Source organism: Vombatus ursinus, unplaced genomic scaffold, assembly GCF_900497805.2.
Source record: "Vombatus ursinus unplaced genomic scaffold, bare-nosed wombat genome assembly UNPS02014778.1, whole genome shotgun sequence".
NCBI lineage: Eukaryota > Metazoa > Chordata > Mammalia > Diprotodontia > Vombatidae > Vombatus > Vombatus ursinus.
Genome location: NW_020954556.1, coordinates 7,577,462 through 7,597,183, shown reverse-complemented (window position 1 = coordinate 7,597,183; position 19,722 = coordinate 7,577,462). Strand labels below are relative to the sequence as shown.

General features: G+C 38.5%; 1 protein-coding gene across 1 annotated transcript in view; it reads right to left on the bottom strand.

Annotated features, from left to right (window-relative positions):
* Nucleotides 1-1,689: 1,689 nt before the first annotated feature.
* ZMAT4 (zinc finger matrin-type 4) overlaps nt 1,690-19,722 on the bottom strand; it is a 303,196-nt gene continuing 285,163 nt past the window's right edge. Inside the window, exon 6 of the mRNA XM_027865263.1 lies at nt 1,690-1,844. Coding sequence (XP_027721064.1) covers nt 1,690-1,844 — 155 coding nt within the window. The remainder of the gene's footprint in view (nt 1,845-19,722) is intronic.

Genomic DNA, 19,722 nt, shown 5'->3' with positions numbered 1-19,722 from the left:
CTCCTCTGCATTCCTCACTGGATTTTTCTTTCCTGCTAGTAAGAGTCACCTCCCTCATCTTTTCCTCAAACCTTCTCATTCCTCTTTTATTGCTAATGGCAATGTCATTCTCCTAGTCATCCAAGTGAAAATCTCAGTTTTGTTCTTCTTCTGAAATAGTACCACAGTAGTCTCCTCCTCTCCACTGACAATGATGCCTCTCTTATTCAAGTCTCCACTGCTTCTTGTCTCAGCTATTGTGGTAGGCTCCTAACTTACCTCCTATCTTCAACCCCCTTTTGGTAGAGCTGTCAAAGTGACATTTCTAGTACATGAGTTTGACCATCAATCAATCATTCAAGAATAATTTATTAAGCACCAATCATATAAGAGACATAATGCTAGGAGGTGGGGCTGAAAAGTGACCACTTCAGTCCAAAAACCTTCAACGAATAAAATCCTGTTTCATTGACTGATAGATTATGCTCAAGTTCCTCAGCCTGGCATTCCAGAGACTCCAGAATCTGAATTCTAACTTTTCAGCCTATTTCATACTATGCTTCTCCATGCAGTCTATGCCCCAACCACAGTGGACTATTCACTGTTCCTTGAACTCATTAGGAGTTTCCTATATTTGCTCATGCTATACCTATGTGTCTCCTCATTAAAACTGTATTTGACCTTAAAGGCCCAGCTCCAACGTTACCCACTCCATGAATTCTTCTTTCATCCCTTCAGGTGGGAATGAGTCTTTTCTAAACTCTCAAAGCACATTATATCTTTTCCTTGAACTTAACATACTCTGTTTTGTACCACAGTTATTTGTGAACTTACCCTCCATTACTAAATTTTTTAAGCAACTTGTATTCTTGTATTCATCTGTTCATCCTTCTCCCCACGAAGTCCCTAGCAGAATGTTGCCCACACTCACTTACTTAGTAGTTGTTGAGAACTGAATTTGAATATTGAAAATTGTCCATCAAGATCACATAAAGGAATACTGTGTCAAATTTCAGTCTTGTGGAAGGTTTGATCTACTCAACTCTGTGTAATAAGAACTCTATCATTTTCTTAGATGAATATCACTTCAACAGTTAAAGGATCTCTGATTTCACTGATGTGGGTGCTCTCTTCAACAACATGGACTCCATACCTCTAGTAGACAATTTTATTAGTTGTGGGCAAAGAAAAGCATCACTTACTGTCCAACCTTATTGTGATGGATTTCACCTTCAGACATAGTCCTTGGATGAGACACACAGCGAGACACTGGGCTTGATCTCAAAGCCTACACAAAAGGATATATATATATCTCCCATTAAGAATGCCAAAGCCCCTCCGTATTATGATGAGGATTTGGGTGAGGCATTTAGGTAGGACTTCATTTTGGAGAATAATAGAAGTCTAAAAATAACAGAAGCCCGAAAGCCTACATCTAAGCACAGGAAAGTCTCATCTCCTAGAGCTAGGACTTCAATTCCAGTACATGAACTTTGCAAAAGTGGCTTCATTGGCTGCATTTTACAACAACAATGATAAATAAGCACCCTTCCTCTGACTTTTTCCCTCTCCTACTGCCAACCTCCTCCTCTCATCCTCTCTACACAAGGACACACGTTTTAATAGAGATACATATTTGTATTTCAAGGTGTGCACTCCCCCTGTTATAGGAATACCAGCCAAATGAGATATTAACTCTAGTTTATGTCTTTATAAGCATCCAGATAAATGGAAATTCACAAAAAAAAGAAGAGCGGAAAGTACATACTTGGTCTGGTGTTTTGAGCCTTTCAGGTGGGCGTGATACTGTTCTATTGAGTTGAGGGTGACGTGACAGATGCTACATGTGTAACTGCGCCTCAGACCTGGAAACACAAAACCGGCAGTTAGGTTATCCCGGCCCCAGCCACCTATCCCCCACCTATCTTCTGTTTACAGCTCAGTGGAAGCAACTGTTTAGTTAATTGGCCCCTGGCAGGGCTGGCAAATTCAGCAACTTCCCACACAATATATTTGAGAGGGATAATAGGAAGCCTCCCAATCTGTCATCCTTCCACCAAAACCTTTACCTCCCCAAATATTATAAAGTGTGGAATGTTACTATTATTGTTATATTAAAATCCACTATTATTCCATTAAAATAATTATACCAATATTACATAATAATGGTAATTCACATTTCTATGGCACTTGATGGTTGATGAAATTCTTTCTCCACAACAAGCCTGTGAGGTAGGCTGTTAAGCAGTAACTTCTATAAAAGGTCTTTCTGGGTCTTCCCAGGTACTAGGGTCTTTTGCTTTAAGATTACTTCCCTCTAACTCTGTAGGTATCTTGTATGGACCAGTTTATCTCCATGTTGTCTCTTTCATTAGAATGTAAGCTCCTTGAGGACAGAGATTGTTTTTGCTTTTTCTTGTTATGTCTGGAGTTTAGCAAAATGCCAGGCACACAGTAAATGCTTAATAAATGTTTTCTGATTGACTGACTGGTTAATGTTTCATCATCCCCATTTGATAGAGGAAGAAATTTAAGGAGGTCCAGAGGGGTCAGTGACTTACCCAGGGTTGCACTGATGGTTGAGTGGAAACCCAAACCCATGTTTCCTGACTCCAAGTCCAGACTGTTCCCACTGCATCATGGTGCCTTAGTCTGGACCTGTTCTTAAATATCAGTTTGAACTGAACCCCTTCACATAGCTTTGCCACAGAACAAGACATGAAATGTACAATCTTCCTGCTGCTGCTTTCAGGGTGGTTTCACATTCCTGAATGCCAGGAGCATTTATTTGTAGCCAGCTTACAATCTTATAATAACTAATATAATCATTTATTTTTTTTCTGAAAGAAAGCAACTCACAGGGGTGAGAGACACACAACAAAGATTATAATATGGGGCAAATAAATGGCTAGCTGTCTATTTCAATGGACCTTGACAGCCTGTGTTCAAATGTCAAATTGGGTTGTCCACTCTGACATCTGAAGTGTTCATTTCTTTGTTTTCCTTCCCTTCAGACCATTGAAAGGTCTCCCAGCTGATCTCCTGGGCTCAAGTTCACAGTACCTCCAACACCTATATACCTACATCATGATAAAAGATCCAATCTGCTGATACTAACATCTCATTGGTGCCCTCTGCCCTTCTGATTGGACTCTCTTACTGGAGGGCAAGGCCATAAGCTCTAGAGACTCTACTTAAAGAAGGGTCTGAGTACAGTCTTTCTCTATTTTTTGCATCAGCTACACTGCTTCTTTGGAATTGTCTATAGTGCCTGTGTTAAGTATCTTCTTTCTTTCTCCCCATCAACTTTTCAGCTTCTTTTTGTGTGTTATGCCTCCCCCCCCATTATATTGGAAGCCCTTTGAGGGCAGAGACTGTCTTTGTTTTTATTTTTATTTATATCCTTGGAACTTACAACAGTGCCTAGCACATAGGAGGAACTTGATAAATGTTTATTGAATGACATCTATGTATGGCTGCTGTACTATTCTCCCTAAAGAATAATTCTGATTATCCATTCATTCACTCAATAGACGTTGATCAATGCCTTCTATATTCAAAGTATTGGGAAAGATTAAAACTAAGTAAGACATACTCTTTTTAAATATCTTCAGTGGTTCCCTATTACCTACTAGATAAAGCATAAACTCTTTCATTTGGCATTCAAGGCCTGCCGTGATTTGACCTCAATTTTATCTGCTGTTATCCTACTTCAGTCACCATAAGCTCTAGCCAGATGAACCACTTGTTGAACATTCCTTAAAATCTCCTGTCTTGCAGCCTTTGCCCTTGCTGTTACCTCTGCCAGGAAAGCATTTGTTCCCCAGATGCCGCGTCCCCCAGATCTACCTCATTAATTCTAGCCATTCTTTCAAGTTCAGCTGAAATGTCATCTCCTCTGTGAAGCCTTCCCTGATGCCTCCAACCAAAAGCAAGCCCCTTTTCCTCTAGAGTCATGTGACACCTTGTGCCTTATTTATTACTTTTTCCCTCTTTAACTTGCATTATATTTATTTATATACATATCTTATCTTCTCAATTAAGCTGTGACCACTATGAGGACAGGAATCCTATCTTATTCATCTTTTTTTAACTCTCTTAGCTTCTGGCCCAGTGTATTGTACAAAGTGCAGACTAAAAATGTTTATTGAGGGGAAGCTAGGTGGCGCAGTGGATAGAGCACTAGCCTTGAAGTCAAGAGGACCTGAGTTCAAATCCGGCCTCAGATACTTGACATTTCCTAGCTGTGTGACCCTGGGCAAGTTACTTAACCCCAATTGCCTCACCAAAAAAAAAAAATTGTTTATTGAATTGAATGATAGGTAAGCATTAATGTTTTGACTAGAACAATGAAGAGTCAGTCAGACTGTTTGTGAAAGTCATAGTGGCTCTAAAACAACTGGATCGCAGTTGATTAAATAAAATCTCATGAAATCAACCTTTTTGCTGATTTTTTTGACAACTCAGTATTCAACCAAGAAGCAATTGAATCATTGCTCCTATTGGCCCAGTCTGTCAGAGGCCATGTGTTCTGTACCATCTTTGTGAAAAATTATTAACATTAATATGAATAATTATTGCTAAAATAAATCCTCCAGATGGTCCTGTTTGATAGCAAAATTGTATTGGTTGCATCAAATCCTGAAATGCCACAGGATTTTCTCTATTGGATCCATATTCATTCAAAAAATATTATCCTGTTCATCAATAGGGGGGAAAAAGAAGCAGAAGAATGAATATTCACTGCCCAGATTGTGATAGGCAGTTGGATGGGCAGAACATTGAGGTAATCTATCATTCCATGTATCTTGGTTAAAAACTTCATATAGCTAAAAATCCAGGCCACAGTAGAATAGGAGACAGAGACTGGGCCAGATTTTATATGAAAAATAACATGGCATTTTCAATAATCTCAAACAGTCCCTGCTCTGAAACCTAATCTTTTTAACATCAATATTTTCTGTATGATGCTATATTAACACAATCATACATCACCACAATCTCAGAAGAATTAGAGTTACAAGTGACCTAAAAGGCAATAAAGAAACATATGGCAGGGGTAAGTGGTCTGTAGGTTGTTTACAATGATGACTTTCACATGAGAAGTGGCGTAAAAGACAACATCAAGGACATCAATGATTAAAAAAATAAAGGTAGAAATATAGCAAAGAATGAGATCGGTTGCTCAAGTACGACACTAGAATCTGTGAAATAGTAAAAAACAAAAACAAAAAACTGTGGAAAGGTCTCCAGGATTTTGGCTAGTTCCTCAGTGGAAGACACATGGAAATTCAGATAAGAGTTACACAGAATAAGAAGCTGAGGACGGATTGTGTTCTGCATGATTAGAAACAGTATCCAACTTGATGAAATTTCCAACTTAAAGGACTGATTTAATTATTGATAACAATAGTGATAATTATAATAATTAATAATACTAATAATGCATCTAACATTTATGTAGCACTATAAGCTTTGCAAAACACTTTACTTACCTTACGTTATTTTGGTGCTACAACAAGCAGGTAGGATAGGTACTCCAGATATAATTAACCCCATTTTGCAAGTGAAGATACTAAGGTTCATAAATGTAATAAATGTGTCCCTATGGTCTTGGTGAAGTTTTAAGCGGGAATAATTTAAATAGTGCTTTAGGCTTTAACTGCACTAAGACTTCTGGGACACTGTATAACTTGATCATGAAACATGGATTTAAATCCAGGTCCTGATTCTTCATCCAGACTTCCATCCTTCAGACCATGCTGTTTCTCTTTAGTGATTTACAATTAAAGACATGTTTCTTACATCTTACCAATGAGGAAACTGAATTGCAGAGACAGTGAAATCAATTGTCCTGGGCTGCATAGCGAGTAAGTCTTAGAGATTCAGTTCAATTCAAGGCAACAAGCATTTTTAAGCCATATAGTAGATGCAAAGGACTGTGGGGATTCCCAGACAAAATGGAAAAAAGTATCTGCTCTCAGGGAGTTCACATTCTACTTAAAAGGGACTTGATTCACCCAACCTTAGAGAATCTCAGTTGGAAAGCATCTCCAAAGTCATCTAGTCCACTCCATCCCCCTACAGCATATCTGACAAAGGTTTGCTTGTTCAGACTTTCTTTGAACGTTTCATACCTTTGTTTAAAGATCTACAATGAGGAGAATCCCTCTAACTTCTCAGTCTACTCATTTTGCTTCTGGACAGCTTAAAGTGTTAGGAAACATTTTCCTCATATCCAGACTAAGTGTATTGTCTTCACAATTTCTCCCCACTATTCTTGGTTTTCTCTGCTGGGCTCAAGCAGAACAAGCCAAATACATTTTGCACATGATAGCTTTTCAAACATTTCAAGACAACTAACGCTTCTCTTAAGCCTTCTCTTCAGGGTCAGCATCTCTAGGTCCTTTCCCCAACAGTCATACCACATGCACTCAGGCCCTTCACCATCCTTGTTGCCCTCCTTTGGACACTCCCCAGATTATCGGTGGCCTCCCTAAAATATGGTGCCTAGAACTGAACATAACAATCTAGGTGTCATCTAGCTAGGGTTTAGAACAAGGAAGTTATTATTTCTCTAGCCCTGGACAATACACCTCTTATTTCAGCTAAGACTGAATTACTTCTTTTGGCTGCCATATTATACTGTTATTTCTTTTTACTTTTAAATTTTTTTTAAAATTTATTTAATTTTCAATTTATGCAATAAAACAAGCATTTCCATTACAGCATAGGAAAAAAATATGATTGCACATAAAACTGCAAATCATTGTGCACAACTTGCTATTCCTTTAAAATATATAATAGTTATCATGTAAATTTCTTTTTTTTTCCTTTTATTTCTTCCCTCCTCCCTGCCCTGCCCTAGAGATGGCTACCATTAGACACAAATAGGTATATATATGTATATATAATATATATACATATATACATATATGTGTATATAAAATTATTCTATACATCTATTTATCAGTTCTTTCTCTGGATGAAGATAGTCTCTCTTCACACGTCCTTTCTTTTCAATTTGCGTATTTATAATAGTCAAAGTGACTTAGTTGCTCAAAGCTGTTCTTAAAACAGTATTACTGTTACTGTATACATTATTTGCTTGGTTCTGCTCTCTTCAATCTTCATCATTTCATTCAAGTCTTTCCATGCCCTTCTAAGATCATTGAGCTCATCATTTCTTGTAGCACAGCAGTATTCTATCACAACCATATACCACAACTTGTTCAGCCATATTGAGCTTCAGTCCAACAAAAAAATAAAATGCTACCTAGTCATGATTCCTTGTTTTGCACTTGTGAAGTTGAATGCAAGGGTAAAACTTTACATGTATTGCCAATTAAATTTCATCTAATTAGATTCAGCCCAACCCTCTGTCTCAGGGATTCTTAATCTTTCTAGTGGCATGTAGTGTATCTGGCAATTCATCTGGTGAAACCTATGGACCCACTTTCAGAATAATGTTCTTAAATGCATAAAATAAAATATAGGATTACAAAGGAAACCGATTATAATGAAATAGTTATCAACATATTTTTAAATCTTCCAAAAGTACACAGAGCTCACATTAAGAACTCTTGTCTAGCTTGATCTGAGGTCTTTTGGCTATAAATCTATTCTCTTTCTATCATATCACAAGCCACCCAAGATAGTGGTGGATTTTAGCTCTGGTTCACCCCAAAATAATAGAGGATATCACCTTGAGTTTATCATGGTAAATATGAACTCATATATCTAAAGGCATTCAGATAAAGTGAAATTCACAAAGCAACTGAGGAAGAGAACATATAGATTTGGTATGGTGTTTTGAGACTTTCAGATAGATGTAATATTGTTCTGTTCAGTTGTGGATGATGTCTTGCAGTCTTCTGACTGCAAATCTAGTCCTCTTTCCATTGTATCACAAGCCTCCCAAAAGAATAGTGGATGAGACTGCTAAGAAATGTCATTCTAAGAGGAAGAACCTTGTTTGCATTCCCCCTTACCCTTTGGAATATATATGGTTCAAAATGATTGTGGAGATCAAATGTGGGTACCATAAGAAATCACAGCCACTGCAGCTGAGACTCTTATTGAACCTTCTTTCATTCTCAAAATCAGCATATGTTCAGAGTAGTTGTGGGCTCCCTTCCCTGTGAATTTCCTCAACAATCTTACAGTAATAAATGGCAACTGCTCAGGACAGAGGACCTCCCTGGACTGACTGCAGACTAAGCAAGGGCCTCTGCATAACCGGTGACAGCTGGGCAGGGTAAAAGGCATAAATAGCTATGCTTAAAATGGGCACTTTAAAAAATAGCAACAAACCTAATGGTTTGTCGGTATAGTTACTTCCCATTATATTGCTCCTGCTTCTGAAGCCAGAAAGAGGGCACAGCAATAAATATTAGGCATTTTATTGCAGAGCTACAGAACATAAATGGGAAGTACTGGACAATGCACCTGAGAAGCTACAGAGGGGATCAGGAGAGAACCAGCCATGGCGCCGAGTGCACTTTCTCCATGAGACCTTCATCTCCTACTCCTCTTGATATCTGCCTTCAACACTCCTTATCTCGTATGGCTGTGGGCAAATCTCTTCACTTGTCAAAATCTCAGTTTCCTCAAGTGTAAAATGGGAACATCAAATATGTACCTGGCCCACTTTACAGGGTTGTTGTGAGGATAGAACTTAGGAAGACAAAAAACACTAAGGGAATGGCAGCTGCTATTGTAATTAATATCATTATTTCTACACTTAGGCCTCTTCTAGTGCATCCCCATGTTTTGGTGGTGACCTTAAGATCTCAAAGTGGGTAGCTAAATGGCGCAGTAGATAGCGTACTGGGCCTGGAGCCAAGAAGACCAAACTTAAAATCTGGCTAAATCTTACTAGTTGTGTGACCCTGGGCAAGTCACTTAACCTCTGTCTGCTTCCATTTCCTCAACTGTAATATGGACATAATAATTGTACCTACTTCACATTGTTGCAAGGATCATAAGATAATATTTGTAAAGTGCTTGTCACGTGTCTGACACATAGTAGGTGCTTAATACTTATTCCCTTCCTTAAAGGCTATCCTAGTAGGAGGAAAAACTTGGCAAGTTTTACCAAGTTAGAAAGGCCTTGAATGCAGACCCAGAGATCAATTGGATCTAATAACCAGAGATTTGTCTTGCTAAGTAAGGAGACAGTTGGGTACTTTTTGATGTCCAAAATTACCCTGAAGGCTAAGGTATAGAATTATGATGATTAATATTTGTAGAGAGAGTGCCCATATCGATGGAACGATTAATCTGTCATTAAATTACACTGAGAGTTTCCAATACCAATGAAATAACAGATCCAGGCCCTATCCCCATCCTAATATTAGAAATATAATTATCATCAGAAGAATATTGGTTTTAAAATTCTTCTGGAGATATATATGTCTGCAAGTTATACAGCACCACAGTCTCCAGAGAATTGAAGTTAAGAATCCCACAGAGGACAAGGTAGAGATATTTGGTGGGTGGGAACACAGTGAAACCCATTGCAAATGAGGATTTATCTAGAAACTGCATAAATGATGTCATCAGAGAAACATATCACTGGGGGAAAATCACTATCACTCACATAGCAAGAGATGCATGGTTCATGTGCTCCATGGTAAGAGAATGAGAAGGCCCTCAGCACTTAAGATAGATCCCTGCTCCCCATTAGTAGAGGCATATATGGGAAATACACATGAGTAATAGGATGGTAGAACTTTATGGGTTGCAATCTGCATTGATGGAGGGAGTCCCTATGTCTCAGAGTACCCATGTCACAGATATATTGAAGTATTAGAGAACTATAATCATGATTTTAGGTGATCAGTACAACTAATCACCTTGAATTTGAAAAGTCCCTTTCTTCCCAGAAGCTCAAAAGCATTTATTATCATTAAAACTCTAAAGCACAAATTACTGATTCAGTTTCATGTAAGTCCCATTCTCTCTTAACAGAGATCTTAAAGTCACATCAGGTCAGTGAATCATTTCTGCCAAAAGAGTTGTCCATGATACCTCAGGGAACCTTTTAAAGGCATATGTCATCCTGCCCCACCAATCCTCAACAAAATTTTGCATCAGACTTCTCAGGTTGCTGGTATTCCTATTGCCAGATCTTCATTGGCATTGCATAGGTGTCCCCTTCCTTTGAGATATAGGTTCACTTTCTAAGGGAAGAAAGTGAAGCTTTGTTTCAAGAAATATTTTTGAAAACATGAGTGAAAAAGAAACATTTTCTATCTGCTAAACCTCCTACAGAGCTGAAAATTACCACCCCCATCATCATTCATTCCCTAAGCAATATGGTCAACCCAGGCTGCATTGTAAACAGATTTGGGTGCAAGTTCTGCTGTCCTTCTGGTGTTGATAAAGAATAAGGCTATATTGTCCAAGCCCTACAGCCAAGGAAACAAGTTGCCTCCCTTCTCCCCATCTAATGTGTGAAAATTCCATTAGTCTCCTTGCCTACTGTGCCTTAATGAATGGCTCAGCTCCTAAAACAAAGACATTCATTATTTTCTGGGCCTCATCTCACCAGTGTAGCCAGTGAGCTGTAGAGGAAGCTTGGGTTGCTCCGAGTTCCTGTTCCACAACTCTGCCTCCAAGCACTGACCAGTGGGTATTCAATAGTCAATTAAACACAAGCACATGTGTTTCTAAAATTGCTCTTTTAACAACTTTTTAAATTTAAAAAAATAAAAGAAAAGAAAATAGGAAGAAAACAAAATCCCTGCATCATCAGAAGTTGCTGCCAACCCAACCAGCAAATCCCGAAGCAGAAGAAATGTGTTCTCTATAGTCCAACTGCTATTTGGATGTGTTAGATGTCTAACCTGACAAATGATGAAGACATGGTCTATACAAAAAAGTTAGAGTTCTTCCCTCCTTTTTCAAAATTACATAATTGGGATGGAACTTTAGCGGTGATCAGATCCAACACCCTTATTTTACAGAGGGGGATAATTTAGTCTTCACAAAGCACTTTCCTCACAGCAACCCTGGGAGGCAGGCATTGTCAATTTTATTATTGGCACTTTACAGATGGGGAAATTGAGGCTCAGAGCAATGATGTGTCTTATCAAAAGTGTCAGACCTGATATTGGAATCCAGGTTTTCCTTGATGTGCCCCATGTGCAACATGCTATACCTTGTTATCTTTCACTGTACATGTCAAAAATTAACTTTAAGTGCTTATTATGTTTAAAGCAGAATGCTAGGTGCAAGGGACACAAAAATGAAATACAATCCTACTTGTGACATTGCTGAGACAGTGCAATGTAAGACTTGATTTGAATTGTGGTTCTGTCATATGAGATCTATAATTTGGAGCAATTAATTTCCCCTTTCTGGGCCTTATATAGATAAATAGAATTGGGGGGGAAGGAGAGTAGTGGTATTTGATTATTTCCAAGTTCCTTTCCAGTTCCATAGCCTATTATGCTAAATGTAAGAACTGCCTGCAAATCACTCTGAACATTTTCTTTCTCTTTGTATCACACACAAACATGTCAGTTCAGCAGGACCTAGGGAAAATAATAGACCACATTTACATATTGCTTTCAGTTTTATAAAGTACTTTCCTAACAAGAGGAAATCTTTGCCTTCCTCAAGCTCACTCCTCTTCCATGCCTCCCTCTTTCTGTCATGGACACCATCCTTCTAAGTTTGCAAGACTGGAACCATCCTCACACTTTGTCACCCCACGTATCAAACCAATGGTCAAGTATTGTGCATTCTGCATGAACGAGATCCTTCACACCCATCACTTTCTCTCTTTTCACACAATCACCACCCTAGTTCAAGCCCTCTATCACCTCTCACTATCACAGTAGCTTCCCAATTATTCTCTTTGACTCATCTCCACCCACTCGAATCTATCCTCCATGCAATCCAAAGTCATTTTTCTAATGCACACATTTGACCTCTATTTAATTCATTCCTCTATTCAATAAACTTCAGTGGCTCACCGTTATGTGTAGGATCATATACAAACTCCCTTGTTTAGCATTTAAAACCCTTCAGAGTATGGCTCCAACCTACTTCCCCCACCCCCAATTTTTTAAAATTTTTATTTAAATTTTTGAGTTCCAAATTCTATCCCTTCCTCCGTATCCACCCCCCACCACGAGACAGTAAGCAATCAGATATGCAATTATGTGTAACATTTCCATATTGGTCATTTTGTACAAGAAGACTCAAATAAAAAGAGAAAATGAAAGAGAGTGAAAATAGCACACTTCAGTTCATCAATACCAGTTCTTTCTCTGGAGGCAGATAGTATGCTTCGTCATTAGTCCTTTGGGATTATCTTGGATCATTGTATTGCTGAGAATAGCTAAGTCATTCACAATTCTTCATCAAACAATATTGCTGATATGGTGTACAATGTTCTCCTGGTTCTGTTCACTTCACTATGCATCAGTTCTTGTAAGTCTTTCCAGATTTTTCTGAAATTGTCCTGTCTGTTATTTCTTATAGCACAATAATATTTCATTACAACCATATACCATAGCTTGTTTAACCATTCCCCAATTAATGGGCATCCCTTTCCAATCTACTTTTATTTATTTATTTATTCATTCATTCATTCATTTTTGTGAGGCAATTGAGGTTAAGTGACTTGCCCTGAGTCACACAGCTAGTGAGCATTTTGTGTCTGAGGCCAGATTTGAACTCAGGTCTTCCTGACTCCAGGGCCATTGCTCTATTTTCTGTGCCACCTAGCCCCCCCCCAACCTACTTTTAAACATCTCCCAACTCTGTGCATTTGCACTGGCTTTCCACTATGCCTGGAATGTACTCCCTCATCACCTCTACATTTTAAAATCTCGAATTTCCTTCCATTGAAGGAAATTAACGCAAGCACCACTTTCTCCATGAAATCTTGCCTTTCCCCTAACTACTAGTGACTTCCACCACAAAAATGGACATTTATAGTATTACATTTATAATATGGGTATCATGTATATAGCTATATGTGCATATGTTGCTTCTTCCAATAGATGGTTGCTTCTCAAGAGTGGGAACTATTTCTTGTCTTTACGTTCCCTGTGCCAAGCACAGTGACTAATACATAGCAAATTCCTAATGTAAGCCCAGTCCCAAAGCCTCTTGACATGGGACTCTCTTCTCAGTAGTGCAGAGCAATGCACTAAGCCTGCATGGAATGTGGGGTAGAGTTGTTGAGAACAAGAGAGAGAGAGATTCAGTATCTCCAGTTTTCTTTGGACCTTCATTGAGTTCAAGCCTTTCTGGGCTCTGGAGTCACTCAAGTACTTCTGGCTTCCAGTTTCAAAAGAGAAGATAAATGAAGCCAACCTCACTTCAGGATACTGAGTAGGAAGACTCTGGGAAGGCATGAGAGGAGCTAGCAGTCTCCATCATGTCCCTGTCCCTAGCCTTGCTGCACTAGAGACTTTGGGGAGCTCCAGGACCTTCTCTCTTGGTTGAGCTGTTACATCTCTTCCAATGAGAGAGCTTCTTTACTCTGTATTATCTGGTATAAATTCTCTTACATCCATTTTCTCTGATTTCTATTTTGCTATTTGGATAAATGGCTTTTTTTTTTTTGCTACTCAATACATATGTTCATTATAGAACTGGGTATTTGTTGGGAAGAGATGTAAGCCTTGAATATAAAGCTTAAGGTATTGCTTCCCCTCAATAATGAACAGTAATCACAAGTTAGATTGAACTTGAAAATCACATCCCCTAGACAAATAATATTTAATAATATTTGTAGCCCAATACCGTCCCTCCCCCCTCTGAGGGGAACATAGTGGCCAATAATCTGGCTTTACCCTTCGGCTTCCCCTCTTGGAAGGAATACCTCTTGGAAGTATTTGTTGGGCATGGGATAGGGGAGAAGTAGCTAGAGATGTCTATTCTGCCTCCCTTCAAGCTACACAATGATACCATCATGCTACATGTGATGAACAGCCCTTGCAACATGTGGGTCATACTACAATAATAGATGCTTATTGATTGAACAGCCATTTGAGATCAGCAGAACAAGGATTATTATGCTCATTTTACAGATGGAGAAACTGAGGTCCTGAGAAGTTAAGTGATTTACCCAGCATCATACAGCAAATAGATGGCAGTATCCAAGATTCAAATGGAAGTTTTTTGTCTTCAAGTTTGCTGCCCTGTGTTACTTTCTCAGGACGACACAAAGCAGACAAAAACCACTTTGGCTGGAGCCTTCCACTTCCCTCTAAGTTTCCCTCCTTTTCCTTCTGTATCCAAACCCAATCTCTGCCCAGGACTTTATCTTGCTATCAAAACCCTATCAACTATTTTCTGTGTTATCTGATAAAAGCTTAAGTTGTTATATTCCCTTAGGGTATTTGCATTTTAATAGGGAATTCCAGAAGATTGAAAAACCTTCTAGGACCAAAAGAATAAAATTGTTATGGTTGGCACTTAGATGTTTTGGCAGGCCAGCAGGAGAGATATTTTAGTCAAGGGAGTCTTCATGGTGCCCCTGAAATCACTCTATCTGGGTGACTGCCTATTCTAATCCTTCATGAGCACTGGCATATACATATTACCATCATCACATAATAAGTCTCCATTGCAATCTCTCTATTAACACATTTCCACTCCAAGGGGCACTTCTGTGCCCTGAAGCCCTCATATTAAGCAAAGAATTGCTGTATGGTATAGTAATAATAATGGCATTAGCTGTTTACAGGAACCAACCCAGTTTTCTTTGATCAATAATGTAACTGAAGTTAATAGAATTTAATATTTTACAGATAGAAGAGAAAAAGAGAAAAAAAAACTCTAACCTGTCAACCTTATGAAAGTAAATACATTGTATGGAGTCTAGAAATAATTACTAAATAATTTAAGACCTGAGCATATGAGGGAAACACAGAAAAGCATTGAGAAAGTATCCTCCATTTTGAGAGGAATAAAAGCCAGAAGATTGTTTGCAACTTGGTATAGGATTGAATAGGAGCTCACAGATGACCAACTGATATCTGAATCGAATCAATGAGATCCTTGAAAAATTGTTCCGAGTTTTGTCCTCTGGGACCAAGCAAAACAAGTCCAATCTCTCTTCTAAGTGAAAATTAATTAAGTGAGCAATTGCAAGAAGGCACTGATCATGTCTTGCCTAAGTCTTTCCTTCTCCTCCCTAAATGTGCCTTGTTTCTTCAGCAGTATCTTTCCCATTCTAGTCATCCTCTGGACAAATTCTAGAGTGTCGTTGTCTTTTCTGAAGTGTGACTCACAGAACTAAATTACAAAATTCCAATTCTGGATGCTGTTTTTCTACTTAAAAAAAAAAAAGGCAGTGTGGCATAGTAGCTAGAGGGGATTGATGACTTCTAGACAGCTGTAGCATTCTACAATCAGAAGATATATATATATACATATATGTGTGTGTGTGTGTGTGTGTGTGTGTGTGTTTTTGGTGAGGCAATTGGGATTAGGTGACTTGCCCACAGTCACACAGCTAGTTAAGTGTTAAGTTTCTGAGGCCAGATTTGAAATCAGGTCCTCCTGACTCCAAGGCTGGAGCTCTATCCACTGCACCACCTAGCTGCCCCCAGATGCTATATTTTTTTAAGAGAGACATTCTAGTGAAACTTTTTCAGATTGACTAGGAAAGAAACTTAGATAATCCTCAGTGGAATTTTTTAAAGAAACACAAAACTATTTCCCCTGACCACCAAAGGAGAAAGAATGAGAAAATTGATAGCAATGGTTGAATTTCATGGATATTTTAAATAATTTATGCCAATTTTATATGTTAAAATGTGAAATACTCATTTTTAAAAAAATAAAAAAAATATCCCTGGGATGTTCAAGGAGGGCATAATGTTTTCATTTCAGGTGCTCTCTGAGGAAATATATAGTATAATGATTGAAACAGCAGCAGCAGATTCCTATGGGAAGCACTGTGTGTTAAAGGAGTAAAAATTCCCTAGCCGGTTGGGATCGGGGGAACTTTGTTCAGATATACAATCAAAATGGTTATCAGCTTGTCACTCAAGAAATTGTCAACCAACCAACTGGACTGTCATCCAGTTATTTCTGTCATCCTGATAATAGATTAGGTCAACTCCATGCCGATCTCCATGCGACAGCATATTTCAGGCAGTCAATGGCCCCCAAGGGTGAATAACATTTTATTGATGAATAAACTGAGATGCAGAGAAACTAAGTGACCTTACCAAGGTCATTACGTGGCAGAGACAGGATTCAAAGCTAGGTTCTCAGACTCCAAGTGCAACACTCTTTCCCCTCATCATATCACTATGCCTGCCTTATGGTATGGCAGTAGAGCGGACAGAGACTGAAAAATCATTAATTAGATCAGAAATAGCTACTTACCTCCTCATTCTCCTCCAAGCTGCACTCCAGACCTCCTCTATCATACCCTAATTCTTCATTCTGAAGCCTCACTCCAAGCCTGGAATTCACATCTTGGAAGCACTCTCTTTCTCTGCAGCCTCTCCCTCAGAATCTCCATTTAATGAGGATGCCCAGGCCAGCCATGTCTTATTCCTCTCCAGAGTGTACTCCATACTTCTTACACACTGTTTTCATGCAAGAGGGCATCTTTGTTCCCAACACTGCCTTTTTTTTTAAAGTTTCCTTTTATGTGTTGTTTTCGCCCATTAGAATCCAGAGGGCAAGGACTGTATTTCTTTCTGCTTTTATTTGTATTCCCAGCATTTAGCACAGTGCCTGGAACATAGTGAACACTTAATAAATGTTTGTCGACTCTGACTCTATCTGGGTAAACTTGTGAAAATCATTATCTCCCTTAGTAGATTTCTCCCTCTATAAAAGGAAGAGAGCTGGACTATTTTTTCTCCCAGCTCTGAATATTATGAAGTATTACTGAGTCTTTTCAGCTTGGTAGAAATCATCAGACCTTGTGTTTCTTTTACAGAATCTTCAAGTGCCCAGAGTCAAATCCAAAACACGATGATGTACTAGGGGAGGAATTTAGTGCGGATGGTCAGTTGAAAGAAGGAACACAATAAAATCTATAAATAATTTTCAGTTTGGGGATTTGCAAATTCAACAGTCCCTGCCTCTGAGGAGCTTCCAATCTAAAGAAGAAAAATAACATGTTTATATATAGTAGGAGTTCTTAATTATATTTTGGTGTATCATGGATCCACTTGGCATTTGGATAAAGCTTATATATCTCTTCTTAGAATAATCTTTTTAAACTCATAAAACAGAAATATTATACGAAGGATTACAAAGACTAATGAAAACAAAGATGCATTTTCCCCCATCCAAATTCATCAACCCCCTGAAATCTATCCATAGACACACAAGGAGACCCCAGGTTAAAAAGCCCTAATATAAAGGCATATATACAAGAGATTCAAAACAGATACTATATACTTTAGGGAGAAGGCATTTGTAACTAGAGAATTTAGGGAGGGGATTTAGGAAGCTTGAAGGAAACTAAAGATTCTCAGATCTGGAGGTGAGAAGAGAGTGAAATCTAAGCATCAAGGAGAGCCAGGACAAAAGAGAAAGAGACAGGAGATAAGAAGTGTTCACCAAGAAAGCCAGTGTGGTTGGTCCATAGTGTTCTTAAAGGGGAATAGTGTGGAATATGATTGGAAGAGTAGGAAAGGTGCGCATGAAGTATAATCCATGTACAAAGTATTGTATTAGGCATTAGAGATTCAAAGATAAAAATGGCATAGTCCCTTCTCTTGAAGAATTCATATCCTATTGTGGAGGACTGATATGGTTTATGCACAGGTAAGTTTAATGCAAGGTAGGAAATGATGGGACAGCTAGGTGGTATAATGGATAGAGCACTGGGCTTGGAATCAGGAAGACTCATCTTTCTGAGTTCAAATCCAGCCTCAGACACTTCCTAGCTGTATGACCCTGTTCAAGTCACTTAACCCTGTTTGCCTCACTTTCCCAATCAGTAAAATGAGCTGGAGAAAGAAATGGCAAACCAATCCAGTATTTTTGCCAAGAAAACTCCAAATGGAGTCATGAAGAGTTGGACATGACTAAAATAATCAAACAACAACAACAAGAAGGAAGTGATGGAGTCAAAGGAGAGATCCTGATTATGTGCTCCAGGAAAATTTACAGAATCAAAGGATTTCAAGCTGGAAGGGCCCTCAGTGTCCATCTAGTAAAATCAATACTTATTAGGGAGGGGAACAAGTATTTATAAAGTTCCTATTATATACCAGGCACTGTGTTATGTGCTTAAGAGACATCTAGGTTGATCCTCACAACAACCATGTGAAGTGAATAAACGCTATTATGATCCTTATTTTACAATTGAGGAAACTGAGACAGACGGTGGTTAAGAGACTTGCCCAGGGTGATATAGCGAGGAAGTGTCTAAGACTAGATTTGAACTCAGATCTTCCTGACTCTAAACTCAGAGATCTAACTACTGCTTCACCTAGCTTCCAAGTGGCATCTGCTAGATGATCAGTGAGGAAATACTAAAATAGTTTCTTTCCAGACTCAGGATCAGGGAAGAATAGAGAATCCTGTCTTTTGAAGAAAGAAACACCTATTTCTGGTCTATTCTATGTACCTGAAGGTGTATTATGTTGTCATCAGCACTGCCCTGATAAGATTTGCCCCTTACTCTGTTTAAGAATTCTCTTGATCCTTCTCTTTTGATTAACTGTCCACTATGAAATGAGGATTCAGATATTTCTTTTTCTGCAACCACGCTTGGTAAAGCAATTTATCTACAATTTATCCTGGCAGGTGGTCATTCATTTTGCTTTAGGCTGTCTAGTAAAGGGGAATCCTTACTAGATGTAATGTAGCTGATCGCACTCAGAGTAGCCCTCACCGTTAGGTTTCCTGACCTCAAGTCTAAATTTGAGGTGTCTAGGTGGTGTAGGAAATGTAACACTGAACTGGACTTAGAATCAGGAATACCCGTGTTCAAATCCTCCTTTAAATAATTACTAGTTGTGTGACTCAGAGTCAGTCACTTAACCTTTCTTAAACAGTTTCTTCATCGTAAGATATGTGTAATAATGCTATATAGCTTACAAAGAAAGTCATTTAGAGCAGAGGCCACATGTGGCCTTCTAGGTCCTTGGGTGCAGCCTTTTGACTGAATCCAAGTTTTATAGAAAAATCCTTTTATTGAGGTGATTTCTTCTGTGAAGTTTGGATTCAGTCAAAAGAGCCTCACTTGAGGACCTAGCGGGCTGCCTGTAGCCTCAAAGCTTCAGGTTCCTCAACCCTGGTTCAGAGGATCAAATAAAATTTTTCATATATATATATATATATATATATATATGCACGTATATATGTATGTATGTATATATGTATATATGTATATGTGTATGTATGTATATATACATACATATATAGTGTTGTTAACTTTAATATATGTAATATATATTGGCTATTACAAACAATTATATTATCAATATTAATATTTACTTCATGAAATTTTCACTTGTTATTTCTACTTCTGATTTGTGGGATCAGGCAGAACAGACTTCATCTTCCTTCTACTTAAACAATTCCTCAAATACTTAAAGTCAGCTGTCTGTCATTCACTGTGAGTCTTCATTACTCCAGGTTAAGCATTTGCTGATCTTCCAACTGATCCCTGTATGTCAGGAACTTGAATCCTTTCACCATCTGTGTTGACTTCCTCTTGATACACTCCCACCTATCTATATTATTCTTAAAAAAATGGTGCCTGGGATTGAACACAGGAGGTCTTCCAAGGCA